This window comes from Tachysurus vachellii, chromosome 20 (assembly GCF_030014155.1).
Source record: "Tachysurus vachellii isolate PV-2020 chromosome 20, HZAU_Pvac_v1, whole genome shotgun sequence".
NCBI lineage: Eukaryota > Metazoa > Chordata > Actinopteri > Siluriformes > Bagridae > Tachysurus > Tachysurus vachellii.
Window position 1 is genome coordinate 16,954,901 of NC_083479.1, and position 17,631 is coordinate 16,972,531.

The following is a 17,631-nucleotide window of genomic DNA, read 5'->3' on the forward strand; positions in this document are numbered from 1 at the left end:
TTTACTGTATTATATACACAAACTTTACTGTATTAAATACACAAACATTACTGTATTAAATACACAAACACTGCTGTATTAAATACACAAACATTACTGTATTAAATACACAAACATTACTGTATTATTTACACAAACTTTACTGTATTAAATACACAAACACTGCTGTATTAAATACACAAACATTACTGTATTAAATACACAAACACAAACTGTATTATCAATATATTAGTTATTATCGACATATCATTTATTTATTATCGATATATCTCATTTTTATATATATATAATTATTATATATATATAATTAAAAAGATGGCGTCAATGAAAGTGGGAAAATTTTTTAAAGTCAATATCATCATGCTGATAGAACTAAACCTTTTAATAAAGGTGCTTTAACAAATTCTTAGTTTAGGGGTGTGCATACTTATGAACAGTTATTTGTGTATTACCCTTTGTGTTTTTTATTTTTCCATTAATCCCTAAAAAAAGTTTGGTTGTTTTTCACTTACACATACATATATGAGAGAGTGTGCATACCTAAAATACCTAATAATACGAACAATAATAATGAAATTACTTTGTCTGCATAGTACAAATAGATGCTCAGGGTTGGGGGATGCCAGTTTATTGCAGAACAAGTTTGTTTATGTTGTAAAATAGGATTATGTGCAGTTAATGTATGAGTTATTGATCTATTACATACATTATTATATTAGTTCTATTAGTATATTACTGTACATATATACCTATATATATTACATGCTGTACATATGCTACATATTTATCTGCATTTGTCTATTTGTACAATTGCTACTCTTTGCACTTATGGTCGATGCCAAACTGCATTTTGTTGCTGTGTACCTGTACTATGCAATGCCAAGTTCTATCTATCTATCTATCTATCTATCTATCTATCTATCTATCTATCTATCTATCTATCTATCTATCTATCTATGAATCGTATACACAATCATGAATAATATTAAAACCACCTGTCTATTATTTGTTAGTCCCCCTTGTGCTGACACCCCACAATACCCCTGAAGGTGTGCTGTGGTATCTGGCTACTAGGACCTAAGGAGCAGATCCTTTAAGTGCATTTGTGAGTTGTGGCCTTCATGGATTGTACTAATAAGACTGTAATCTGGGGAATTTGGAGGCCAAGTGAACCCCTTCAGCTGTTAGTTATGTTCATTAAATCCCCCCTGAACACTTTAGGTGCAGTGTGTGAGGCTGAGAGGCCACTGACTTACATTATTACCTTTTCTATAAAGGGCTGTATTTAGTGTGCTATAATGTAGGTAGTAACAAGGTGTGACCATAAGTCTTGTTAGAACTGGTTTTGTGCGCTTTGAGGGAAACTAAGTTAAAGAAATCTAATCAAAATACAACCTACTACTAAGACCCAACGTACTAAAAGCTAATAATTGACCAGTTGAGAGTTTTCACACTCAGTGCTCGCTGCCCTCTGCCCAAACTTTTTGCATGTATCTGGCCCTTTAAGAGCCAAGCCTTAGTCTTTATTTCCGGGTGAAAAGGCATCAACATGGACCCTGGAGAAGTTCTCGCCTCTCTGGTTTGAAATGTTTTTTTTTTTTTAATTATTGTTTTCTTTTAGAAACAAAATAAAGACGCAGTTTAAAAGGATTTAGAAATAAAAAGAAAGAGAAATGATATTTTTTTATATATATATATAAAATAATGTAGTAGGAAGTTAAGTGTGTTAGTTAAAGCGTGGCTGAGACTCGGCGTGGTGTAGAAGAGCAGCGTTGGGTTTAAATACACAAACATTACTGTATTATATACACAAACATTACTGTATTATGTACACAAACATTACTGTATTATATACACAAACATTACTGTATTATATACACAAACATTACTGTATTATATACACAAACATTACTGTATTATATACACAAACATTACTGTATTATATACACAAACATTACTGTATTAAATACACAAACATTACTGTATTATAGACACAAACATTACTGTATTATGTACACAAACATTACTGTATTATATACACAAACATTACTGTATTATATACACAAACATTACTGTATTATATACACAAACATTACTGTATTATGTACACAAACATTACTGTATTATATACACAAACATTACTGTATTATATACAGTACACAAACATTACTGTATTATATACACAAACATTACTGTATTATGTACACAAACATTACTGTATTATATACACAAACATTACTGTATTATATACACAAACATTACTGTATTATATACACAAACATTACTGTATTATATACAGTACACAAACATTACTGTATTATATACACAAACATTACTGTATTATATACACAAACATTACTGTATTATATACACAAACATTACTGTATTAAATACACAAACATTACTGTATTATATACAGTACACAAACATTACTGTATTATATACACAAACATTACTGTATTATATACACAAACATTACTGTATTATATACACAAACATTACTGTATTAAATACACAAACATTACTGTATTATGTACACAAACATTACTGTATTATATACACAAACATTACTGTATTATATACACAAACATTACTGTATTATGTACACAAACATTACTGTATTATATACACAAACATTACTGTATTATATACAGTACACAAACATTACTGTATTATATACACAAACATTACTGTATTAAATACACAAACATTACTGTATTATGTACACAAACATTACTGTATTATATACACAAACATTACTGTATTATATACACAAACATTACTGTATTATATACAGTACACAAACATTACTGTATTATATACACAAACATTACTGTATTATATACACAAACATTACTGTATTATATACACAAACATTACTGTATTAAATACACAAACATTACTGTATTATATACAGTACACAAACATTACTGTATTATATACACAAACATTACTGTATTATATACACAAACATTACTGTATTATATACACAAACATTACTGTATTAAATACACAAACATTACTGTATTATATACAGTACACAAACATTACTGTATTATATACACAAACATTACTGTATTATATACACAAACATTACTGTATTATATACACAAACATTACTGTATTAAATACACAAACATTACTGTATTATGTACACAAACATTACTGTATTATATACACAAACATTACTGTATTATATACACAAACATTACTGTATTATATACACAAACATTACTGTATTATATACACAAACATTACTGTATTATGTACACAAACATTACTGTATTATATACACAAACATTACTGTATTATATACACAAACATTACTGTATTATAGACACAAACATTACTGTATTAAATACACAAACATTACTGTATTATGTACACAAACATTACTGTATTATGTACACAAACATTACTGTATTATATACACAAACATTACTGTATTATGTACACAAACATTACTGTATTATAGACACAAACATTACTGTATTATAGACACAAACATTACTGTATTATAGACACAAACATTACTGTATTAAATACACAAACATTACTGTATTATATACACAAACATTACTGTATTAAATACACAAACATTACTGTATTATATACACAAACATTACTGTATTATAGACACAAACATTACTGTATTATATACACAAACATTACTGTATTATATACACAAACATTACTGTATTATAGACACAAACATTACTGTATTAAATACACAAACATTACTGTATTATATACACAAACATTACTGTATTATGTACACAAACATTACTGTATTATGTACACAAACATTACTGTATTATATACACAAACATTACTGTATTAAATACACAAACATTACTGTATTATGTACACAAACATTACTGTATTATAGACACAAACATTACTGTATTATAGACACAAACATTACTGTATTATAGACACAAACATTACTGTATTAAATACACAAACATTACTGTATTATATACACAAACATTACTGTATTAAATACACAAACATTACTGTATTATATACACAAACATTACTGTATTATAGACACAAACATTACTGTATTATAGACACAAACATTACTGTATTATAGACACAAACATTACTGTATTAAATACACAAACATTACTGTATTATATACACAAACATTACTGTATTATATACACAAACATTACTGTATTATATACACAAACATTACTGTATTATAGACACAAACATTACTGTATTATAGACACAAACATTACTGTATTAAATACACAAACATTACTGTATTATATACACAAACATTACTGAATTATGTACACAAACATTACTGTATTATATACACAAACATTACTGTATTAAATACACAAACATTACTGTATTATATACACAAACATTACTGTATTATGTACACAAACATTACTGTATTATATACACAAACATTACTGTATTATATACACAAACATTACTGTATTATAGACACAAACATTACTGTATTATAGACACAAACATTACTGTATTAAATACACAAACATTACTGTATTATATACACAAACATTACTGTATTATATACACAAACATTACTGTATTATATACACAAACATTACTGTATTATGTACACAAACATTACTGTATTATGTACACAAACATTACTGTATTATATACAGTACACAAACATTACTGTATTATATACACAAACATTACTGTATTAAATACACAAACATTACTGTATTATGTACACAAACATTACTGTATTATATACACAAACATTACTGTATTATATACACAAACATTACTGTATTATATACACAAACATTACTGTATTATATACAGTACACAAACATTACTGTATTATATACACAAACATTACTGTATTATATACACAAACATTACTGTATTATATACACAAACATTACTGTATTAAATACACAAACATTACTGTATTATATACAGTACACAAACATTACTGTATTATATACACAAACATTACTGTATTATATACACAAACATTACTGTATTATATACACAAACATTACTGTATTAAATACACAAACATTACTGTATTATATACAGTACACAAACATTACTGTATTATATACACAAACATTACTGTATTATATACACAAACATTACTGTATTATATACACAAACATTACTGTATTAAATACACAAACATTACTGTATTATATACAGTACACAAACATTACTGTATTATATACACAAACATTACTGTATTATATACACAAACATTACTGTATTATATACACAAACATTACTGTATTAAATACACAAACATTACTGTATTATATACAGTACACAAACATTACTGTATTATATACACAAACATTACTGTATTATATACACAAACATTACTGTATTATATACACAAACATTACTGTATTAAATACACAAACATTACTGTATTATATACAGTACACAAACATTACTGTATTATATACACAAACATTACTGTATTATATACACAAACATTACTGTATTATATACACAAACATTACTGTATTAAATACACAAACATTACTGTATTATATACAGTACACAAACATTACTGTATTATATACACAAACATTACTGTATTATATACACAAACATTACTGTATTATATACACAAACATTACTGTATTAAATACACAAACATTACTGTATTATATACAGTACACAAACATTACTGTATTATATACACAAACATTACTGTATTATATACACAAACATTACTGTATTATATACACAAACATTACTGTATTAAATACACAAACATTACTGTATTATGTACACAAACATTACTGTATTATATACACAAACATTACTGTATTATATACACAAACATTACTGTATTATATACACAAACATTACTGTATTATATACACAAACATTACTGTATTATGTACACAAACATTACTGTATTATATACACAAACATTACTGTATTATATACACAAACATTACTGTATTATAGACACAAACATTACTGTATTAAATACACAAACATTACTGTATTCTATACACAAACATTACTGTATTATGTACACAAACATTACTGTATTATATACACAAACATTACTGTATTATGTACACAAACATTACTGTATTATAGACACAAACATTACTGTATTATAGACACAAACATTACTGTATTATAGACACAAACATTACTGTATTAAATACACAAACATTACTGTATTATATACACAAACATTACTGTATTAAATACACAAACATTACTGTATTATATACACAAACATTACTGTATTATAGACACAAACATTACTGTATTAAATACACAAACATTACTGTATTATATACACAAACATTACTGTATTATGTACACAAACATTACTGTATTATATACACAAACATTACTGTATTATATACACAAACATTACTGTATTATAGACACAAACATTACTGTATTAAATACACAAACATTACTGTATTACGTACACAAACATTACTGTATTATGTACACAAACATTACTGTATTATGTACACAAACATTACTGTATTAAATACACAAACATTACTGTATTATGTACACAAACATTACTGTATTATAGACACAAACATTACTGTATTATAGACACAAACATTACTGTATTATAGACACAAACATTACTGTATTAAATACACAAACATTACTGTATTATATACACAAACATTACTGTATTAAATACACAAACATTACTGTATTATATACACAAACATTACTGTATTATGTACACAAACATTACTGTATTATATACACAAACATTACTGTATTATATACACAAACATTACTGTATTATAGACACAAACATTACTGTATTAAATACACAAACATTACTGTATTATATACACAAACATTACTGTATTATGTACACAAACATTACTGTATTATGTACACAAACATTACTGTATTATATACACAAACATTACTGTATTAAATACACAAACATTACTGTATTATGTACACAAACATTACTGTATTATAGACACAAACATTACTGTATTATAGACACAAACATTACTGTATTATAGACACAAACATTACTGTATTAAATACACAAACATTACTGTATTATATACACAAACATTACTGTATTAAATACACAAACATTACTGTATTATATACACAAACATTACTGTATTATAGACACAAACATTACTGTATTATAGACACAAACATTACTGTATTATAGACACAAACATTACTGTATTAAATACACAAACATTACTGTATTGTATACACAAACATTACTGTATTATATACACAAACATTACTGTATTATATACACAAACATTACTGTATTATAGACACAAACATTACTGTATTATAGACACAAACATTACTGTATTAAATACACAAACATTACTGTATTATATACACAAACATTACTGAATTATGTACACAAACATTACTGTATTATATACACAAACATTACTGTATTAAATACACAAACATTACTGTATTATATACACAAACATTACTGTATTATGTACACAAACATTACTGTATTATATACACAAACATTACTGTATTATATACACAAACATTACTGTATTATAGACACAAACATTACTGTATTATAGACACAAACATTACTGTATTAAATACACAAACATTACTGTATTATATACACAAACATTACTGTATTATATACACAAACATTACTGTATTATGTACACAAACATTACTGTATTATATACACAAACATTACTGTATTAAATACACAAACATTACTGTATTATATACACAAACATTACTGTATTATATACACAAACATTACTGTATTATGTACACAAACATTACTGTATTATATACACAAACATTACTGTATTAAATACACAAACATTACTGTATTATATACACAAACATTACTGTATTATAGACACAAACATTACTGTATTATGTACACAAACATTACTGTATTATATACACAAACATTACTGTACTATATACACAAACATTACTGTATTATGTACACAAACATTACTGTATTATGTACACAAACATTACTGTATTATAGACACAAACATTACTGTATTATAGACACAAACATTACTGTATTAAATACACAAACATTACTGTATTATATACACAAACATTACTGTATTATGTACACAAACATTACTGTATTATATACACAAACATTACTGTATTAAATACACAAACATTACTGTATTATATACACAAACATTACTGTATTATAGACACAAACATTACTGTATTATGTACACAAACATTACTGTATTATATACACAAACATTACTGTACTATATACACAAACATTACTGTATTATGTACACAAACATTACTGTATTATGTACACAAACATTACTGTATTATGTACACAAACATTACTGTATTATGTACACAAACATTACTGTATTATATACACAAACATTACTGTATTATATACACAAACATTACTGTATTATAGACCCAAACATTACTGTATTTTATACACAAACATTACTGTATTAAATACACAAACATTACTGTATTATATACACAAACATTACTGTATTAAATACACAAACATTACTGTATTAAATACACAAACACTGCTGTATTAAATACACAAACACTGCTGTATTATATACAGTACACAAACATTACTGTATTATATACACAAACATTACTGTATTATATACACAAACAGTGCTGTATTAAATACACAAACATTACTGTATTAAATACACAAACACTGCTGTATTATATACAGTACACAAACATTACTGTATTAAATACACAAACACTACTGTATTATATACACAAACAGTACTGTATTAAATACACAAACATTACTGTATTATATACACAAACATTACTGTATTAAATACACAAACACTGCTGTATTAAATACACAAACATTACTGTATTATGTACACAAACACAGACTGTATTATCCATATATTAGTTATTATCGACATATCATTTATTTATTATCGATATATCTTTTATATATATATATTCATTAATTCATTCATTCATTCATTCATTCATCTTCTACCGCTTATCTGAACTACCTCGGGTCACGGGGAGCCTGTGCCTATCTCAGGCGTCATTGGGCATCAAGGCAGGATACACCCTGGACAGAGTGCCAACCCATCGCAGGGCACACACACACACACACACTCATTCACTCACGCAATCACACACTAGGGACAATTTTCCAGAGACACCAATCAACCTACTATGCATGTCTTTGGACCGGGGGAGGAAACCGGAGTACTCCGAGGAAACCCCCGAGGCACGGGAAGAACATGCAATATAATATATAATATAAGATATATTAATTTTCAATATATCATTTATTTATTATCGATATATTATTATATATAAATATAATCGATATATTATTTTTTATCTATATATCATTTCTTTAGTATCAATATATCTTATTTATCTATATGTATTATTGATATATCATTTATTGATTATCAATTCATCTTATTTATTTATATATATATATATATATATATATATATATATATATATATATATATATATATATATATATATAATAAAACACTGTAATCGTTTCCTGTTGAAAGAGCAGTATAAGCTGTGTAGACTAATAAACTAAGCTGTGTAAACTAATCTATCTGGTTAAAGAATGACTGTAATATACATGAACACGAATATTCTTCATTCTTGATGTCATATCAGCGAACAAAAGCAAATATACCTGCAAATGATTTAAAGGATTCATTCAGATTGTTCATCGATTAATTCAAAACAATCTTGGAATAAATGTCTGATTAAAAATGGTTATTAAACTCATAGACTGTATGAGATGTAATAGTATAAACGATGTTGTTGATAGGAAGAAACTTAAAGAGGAGCTTTTCAATGATCTTCACATATACAGAAAGCGATGGAAAATAGTTCAATCTTATGTTGTTTTATATATATATATATATATATATATATACAGGGAGTGCAGAATTATTAGGGAAGTTGTATTTTTGAGGATTAATTTTATTATTGAACAACAACCATGTTCTCAATGAACCCAAAAAACTCATTAATAGCAAAGCTGAATATTTTTGGAAGTAGTTTTTAGTTTGTTTGTAGTTTTAGCTATTTTAGGAGGATATCTGTGTGTGCAGGTGACTATTACTGTGCATAATTATTAGGCAACTTAACAAAAAACAAATATATACCCATTTCAATTATTTATTTTCACCAGTGAAACCAATATTACATCTCAACATTCACTAATATACATTTCTGACATTCAAAAACAAAACAAAAACAAATCAGTGACCAATATAGCCACCTTTCTTTGCAAGGACACTCAAAAGCCTGCCATCCATGGATTCTGTCAGTGTTTTGATCTGTTCACCGTCAACATTGCGTGCAGCAGCAACCACAGCCTCCCAGACACTCTTCAGAGAGGTGTACTGTTTTCCCTCCTTGTAAATCTCACATTTGATGATGGACCACAGGTTCTCTATGGGGTTCAGATCAGGTGAACAAGGAGGCCATGTCATTAGTTTTTCTTCTTTTAGACCCTTTCTTGCCAGCCACGCTGTGGAGTACTTGGACGCGTGTGATGGAGCATTGTCCTGCATGAAAATCATGTTTTTCTTGAAGGATGCAGACTTCTTCCTGTACCACTGCTTGAAGAAGGTGTCTTCCAGAAACTGGCAGTAGGACTGGGAGTTGAGCTTGACCCCATCCTCAACCCGAAAAGGCCCCACAAGCTCATCTTTGATGATACCAGCCCAAACCAGTACTCCACCTCCACCTTGCTGGCGTCTCAGTCGGACTGGAGCTCTCTGCCCTTTACCGATCCAGCCACGAGCCCATCCATCTGGCCCATCAAGACTCACTCTCATTTCATCAGTCCATAAAACCTTAGAAAAATCAGTCTTCAGATATTTCTTGGCCCAGTCTTGACGTTTCAGCTTGTGTGTCTTGTTCAGTGGTGGTCGTTTTTCAGCCTTTCTTACCTTGGCCATGTCTCTGAGTATTGCACACCTTGTGCTTTTGGGCACTCCAGTGATGTTGCAGCTCTGAAATATGGCAAAACTGGTGGCAAGTGGCATCTTGGCAGCTGCACGCTTGACTTTTCTCAGTTCATGGGCAGTTATTTTGCGCCTTGGTTTTTCCACACGCTTCTTGCGACCCTGTTGACTATTTTGAATGAAACGCTTGATTGTTCGATGATCACGCTTCAGAAGCTTGGCAATTTTAAGAGTGCTGCATCCCTCTGCAAGATATCTCACTATTTTTGACTTTTCGGAGCCTGTCAAGTCCTTCTTTTGACCCATTTTGCCAAAGGAAAGGAAGTTGCCTAATAATTATGCACACCTGATATAGGGTGTAGATGTCATTAGACCACACCCCTTCTCATTACAGAGATGCACATCACCTAATATGCTTAATTGGTTGTAGGCTTTCGAGCCTATACAGCTTGGAGTAAGACAACATGCATAAAGAGGATGATGTGGTCAAAATACTCATTTGCCTAATAATTCTGCACTCCCTGTATATATATATATATATATATATATATATGTATATGTATGTATATGGTGTAGGTACTGGAATAAAATGGTCTATCTAAGTGATATCTAGAATTTTTCATACCCTATCTAATGAAAATAAATCATACAGAGCTGAATCCCAAACACATCCAAACTGGATGTATAGTATACACCAGGACGAAGGGACTATTTGAAATATAGCCATTTCTATAAAAAAAAAATAAAAAGATGGCGTCAATGAAAGTGGGAAAATTTTTTAAAGTCAATATCATCATGCTGAGAGAACTAAAACTTTTAATAAAGGTGCTTTAACAAATTCTTAGTTTAGGGGTGTGCATACTTATGAACAGTTATTTGTGTATTGCCCTTTGTGTTTTTTATTTTTCCATTAATCCCTAAAAAAAGTTTGGTTGTTTTTCACTTACACATACATATGAGAGAGTGTGCATACCTAAAAAAGTTTATGATTATTATGCAGTTTATGATTTTATATGTAAACATTATTTGTCTTAATGTTATTTATTTATTTATTTTTTATTTAAATGAAGATGGAGGGGTGTGTAAATGTAGAGCGTATATGTATTAGATGCATCCACAGTGGAGTGATGACACTGAGGCATTTCTTAATGTGTTTAAGAAACAGACTCATTAATAGACCTGAATCAACTGCTAGGTATCACTTATTCTGTTCTTTATAATAATGTACTGAATAGTGAGACTTCTGTATGGAATCTTAAGTTGGATGTCATCTTGAACATCGAACAACGTCTATATAGAAGCCTAATAGATACATTTTTAAATCTTGTGTAATAGTTTGTGTGACAGTTTGTCTGAATCCGTCTCCTCAGGGGGTGGAAGGAGCAGCAGCCGCAGCACACGCACTCTCTCTCCCTGCTGAGGCTTACGGAAACGATGTCAGTACACGTATTATATACTATAATATTTCAAATTTTACTTATGCACGATATTAATGGACTGACTTGTGTGTAATTTTGTTTAAATAAATTATTTCTGAATGTTTCCACACACCCAGGCGCAGTTGGAGGTGATGTGGGCGATGAAGGCCTACAATCATGCAGAAGTTTACTTCAATGTAAGTGATTCAGGATGTGTTTTAGGCTTAGACAGAGTTGTGGGTTAGGTTTCACACTGCTCATACTTTACACTGGGTTAACACTTAATTCTGGCTCTTCATAATATGATGTTTTTCACTGTACAATCCTAATCCCTGGATTAACCTTCTTCTTTGCATATTTGCATACGGCTCTATATATAACGGCTTGTCTCATGATTATTAACGAGATAAAAAAGGACAGGGCTGTTGTTTTGCACTCGAGCATGAAATCATTATCTTTTACAGCTTTCTAATTTTTCTGGTCTTTTTAAACCGTTGCGTGGTTTGCGTATAAACTGGCACTAATTGTTCAGTGTCACGTATTTTCCTATCACTACAACGTGCACTTCCGTGATGTTCGCTGTTTCGCTGGCTGACTATCTACATAGCCGTTTTAGTTCTTGTTGTTTTGGTTCTGCATGGGGTTATACTGTATGTACAAGATGGACAAAACATGAATATGATGCTCTAGAGATTGCAGAAATGACACACATGACACACAGCAGTGAAATCAAGTTGATATACAGTATTGTGATTGTGGTGTATATACAGCAGAGTGAACCAGGGAAGACTTCAGGGTGGACCAAGGCCAAAATAACAAACAGAACCACTCTGATTAAGGTCTATCTAACCTATACACACAAAACAAAAATAAAGAAAAAAAAAAAACAACTGCCTTCCCTTACCTCCCTTACCAAAAAAAAAAAAACAAAGACAAAAACCCAATCCCCAACAAAAATGGCAGTCATTCCCCTACTACTGGCGACATATACTGTTTCACTATTATTACTACACACACACTATATTATATATTATGCGTGTGTATACAACCAAGGCAGTCAAAACCAAAACAGGAACGGATGGAACTCATAGGCGAGGCAGGCAGGGATCAGAACCGCAGTAACAACAACAAATCATGACTGGCTTCAGTCCCAGTCATTTTGTGGAACAAGTGCTGGAATGTCAGGAAAACCCGGGCTGGAGTACAGATTGGACTTGGAGATCTAAGCGCGCGCACACACAAACACACACACACACACATACACACACACAGAACATAACACAACCCATACCTCATGGGTTATAACAGGGAAATATGATGCTAATCCTTCTTCAGAGCCGTTTTATAACCCGAATAAAAAGCAGTGCTGACCCTGCTTCTACATGAAAAGTGCAAAACATTCGTCTATCCTGGATTAGAAGCGGAGATTAGGACGACAATAACCCAGGGTTAAATGCAGTGTAAAAATAACGTGCTTGAATAAATGTGTTTATTACTCGTACTTATTACTTAATGAGCAATACTGTGATGAAGCTGAAGGTTCAGAGTGATTCCACTTAAAGCAGGTGAACCTGCTAACATATCCTTTAGTGTTTAATGTCCTCTGTGTAAATAGGAAGCTGTAAATGTTCAGATTTTGTAATATTCTGAAGTTACATGCTCTTAACTGTGTGCGCTCAGTGTGATGACTCGAACATTCGTCTTTTGCAGCTCATTTCTTCCGTGGACCCGAAATATCTCAAACTCACAAAAACAGACGACGTGATCCATACCAAGTTTAGGGAAGACTTTCCAGACTTCGATGTCAAGGTTCTGGATCCGGAACTGCTCAAGTCGGCAGAAGCAAAAGAGGTGTGTGTTACGATTGTTTTCTTTTTGTGTGTGTGTATTGTGTGTGTGTGTTAGTGTGTGTGTTAGTGTGTGTTTGTGTGTCTGTGTGTGTGTGTTTGTGTGTGTTTGTGTGTGGGTCAAACTGACAAACATCTATAGTCCATAATGTTCAGATGGAGATCCATAAAGACCACTGAAATATTAGGCCTATGACTCCACACGCCCTCAACAGATATTTCACTTTTCAATTCAAATTTCAAAAGACTCAAAGATTCACTAACTAATTTGAGAAGCACACTTTATTTAAAAAAGCTGCGTTATGTTTCTAAATACACATTTCACACAATAATTCTGTGGTGTATTGGGGGTACTATTCCTGGAGTTTGCACATTCTCCCAGTTGTTTAGGGTTTACTTCAGGTACTCGAGTTTCCTCCCCCAGTCCAAAGACATGCGTTATAGGCCGATTGACATCTCTGAATTGTCCGTACTCTGTGAGTGTGGGTGTGAATGTGTGTGCAGTTGTGCCATGTGATGGTTTCTCACCTTGTCCAGTAACTGGATGTGTACACATCTGAACCACTCTGAAGTCCACTTACTTTAACAGTCAGTATTATTCTGTTGCAGAAATGGAGGCCTTTTTGTAACCACTTTGAAAACCTGGTTGAAGACTTTAACTACGGCACACTACTGCGTCTAGACTGCGAGAAGGATTACACAGAGGAGAACACCATATTCGGTAGGTTACCATAAAATCCCCTGCTACTCATCGCATTTAAATTCGGTGCACTCTGAAACGCATTCATTGCTCTTACCTGGCTGTTCATTAATTTACATTTAATTACAGTGGGGGACACCTTCAGGGTTGGGGTTTGTCTTCCGCCTTCACCATACATGTGTGTGTAATTCGCATGTTCTTCCTGTGCCTTAGGGGTTTCCTCCAGGATCTCTGGCTTCTTCCCCCAATCCAAAGACACACGTTGTAGGCTGATTAGCATCTCAATCTGTGATTAGCATCTCAATCTGTGATTGTCCACAGTCTGCATGATTGTACCCTGCTATGGTCCAGTCTGTACCCTGCTTTGTGTCTTGAATCTCATGAGAGAGGCTCCAGGTTTCCTTGAACCCAGTAGAATAAGCGGTGTAGAGAATGGATGGATGGAATGTTTAATTACTTCAAAAAAAAAAAAAAGTAGGAGGATTTCTCTATTTGAGCCACACGATGGCGCTACGTATCTACTTTGCTAAGTAGATAAGTAAAAACTACTTGGTTTGAACATGTTTTTATTGAAATAGACACCAGGTTAGTGTTAAGTTGTGCATCAATATTCTTGGTCACTCAAGAGTAGGTGAATAAATGTGTGAAATGTTTACTTCAAAAAGCAACTTGTAGATATAATAGAAACTGTATTTATACTCCAATAACACAGGTAGGCTTCGCTTACCTATCACATATGTGGTGGAAGTTTATAAAGATGTAAACATCCTAAGAAAATAGTATTTTCTGCATGTATACTTGCAGTAAATGTATCTCGTATATGATGAACTTAAAAAAGTCATAAATAAAAACAGTAATTGTGAAAAAAGTTTGGACACCCTGCTATCTCTGTGCATAGTAACACACTCTTTGGTAGGTATCACAACTCGCAAATGCGATATCAAGCTTTCCAGGCACTGAGATGTCTGTCTGTTCTTGTCTTTAATCATTTTTAAACCCTCTTCCTTGCAGACATTTCTATTTTTACAGCATGTTTAAGATTTACACACAGACTTCAGTGAGGTTCAAGTTAGGCAGCTATTAGGCCACTTAAAAGGCTTAAGCTTTTGTTTCATGATCTATGGGATCTATTCATGACCCACTCTCCATGTGTTACCACAAAAAACAACAACAACCAAACAAAAAAAAATTGTGTTATTTGACCAAGGGTGCCAAAACTTTTGCATACATCTATACACCTGCTTCTGCTGTCGCTCAATAACACTGTTGTTTCAGTTGATTGTATTGGACAGTAATGGAATCTAATTTATATTTAATTGCATTTCTGTATTTCAGCCACCAGAATCCAGTTCTTTGCTATCGAGATCACGAGAAATCGAGAAGGTTACAACAAGACCGTGCACGATGCTGGCACGAAGGCCAAAAAGCAAACAAAAGAGCAGAGTTAACACCCACAGCATCACACATTGCTTATGTTGCTAATATGACATTCTTACTGTCTACTTGATTCATTTCACATAACAGGAAAGTACAGTCTGAGGCCTGTGTGGAGAGAAACTGAAGCTAAATCCCTCAGTACGTTTAAGTATTTAAACACATTAGGTGTCTGTCATTAAAAGGTCTCTGTGGTTTCTTTTTATTAGAAATGTACATTTCTCTTCATGTATAATCACATTGAGCTGCATTTACATGGTAAATGTGTATTAAACTGAGGAAAATATACAGTCTCTTTATCTGGAGTAGTCTGGAATTGTTTTTAATATTTCACATATAAAATATCATTATTATTCACATCTAAATTGATAGACATCTAAAGTGATCTAAATTAAAATTACAGTATATAGCTTTAAAGCTGACTTGAATTTTAAAAATATGTGCTCCGATTTAAAAAAAGATCTTGTGTACCATTTACATAAAATTAGTTTATGCGAAAGTTACATGATTTTGCTGCTGAAAATAAATATCATTAAAAAAACTTTGCTAATCGCTAGACTGATGTATGTAGAGTGAGCATGTGCAACTTTCATAGTACTATTGATTTATTTCTTTTATTTTATTTTTTGCAAGGGCGTCCTGGCTAAGTTCTGGTTCTTTTGGTTTAACAGAGAGCAGCTTTACAGACATACACACAAACATCATGTAACTTAAATCAAATTGTAAAATGTATAATGAGAAAAAGATGTCATTATCGCTACATAACTGAATCAGGCACTGGATCTACAGCCAGATGTTGGTTTCCAAATCACTTCAAAGCCACTTTAAAAGCATCCAGTAAGACCAGCTCTTTAAATTTCAGCTCATTTTGTAAGGTTTTTCAGGAGAAAAGCAGTTCATTTAAATGCATTTTTCCCAGTTTAGTGCACAACAACGGAAAAGACAGTATGAAGATTTCCTGGGACCGAATGCTGCAGCTACTGATATTTATTTATTTATATATACTAGGGCTGTCAATAAATGTTTTTAATCCTGGTTAATCGCACTCTTTTTGCGGGAAATCCGGGAAAACGCACCATCAGAACAGTTTTGATCTCAATTCAATTTGAATTTCCTGCTTGCCAAACTAAAACAGAACACATAGCTAAAGCATACGGCTGACGTTTGTCTACTTCCACGTCATATACATCGATCCAGTGTTGGTCAGTTTGCTAGTAGAACCTGTGATGTGTTTTGGTTTTAAATGATATTTTAAACTCTATGAGTAGGCCTGTTCT

The 17,631-nt window shown here is 31.1% G+C and overlaps 1 protein-coding gene across 1 annotated transcript; it reads left to right on the top strand.

Moving 5' to 3' along the window:
• Positions 1-1,486: 1,486 nt before the first annotated feature.
• pbdc1 (polysaccharide biosynthesis domain containing 1) lies at positions 1,487-16,659 on the top strand. Its single transcript, XM_060896528.1, has 6 exons — positions 1,487-1,579; positions 12,326-12,391; positions 12,511-12,570; positions 14,084-14,224; positions 14,830-14,941; positions 16,256-16,659. The coding sequence occupies exons 1-6, from the start codon at positions 1,550-1,552 to the stop codon at positions 16,366-16,368; spliced, it is 522 nt and encodes a 173-aa protein (XP_060752511.1). The 5' UTR covers positions 1,487-1,549; the 3' UTR covers positions 16,369-16,659.
• The last annotated feature ends 972 nt before the right edge of the window (positions 16,660-17,631 follow it).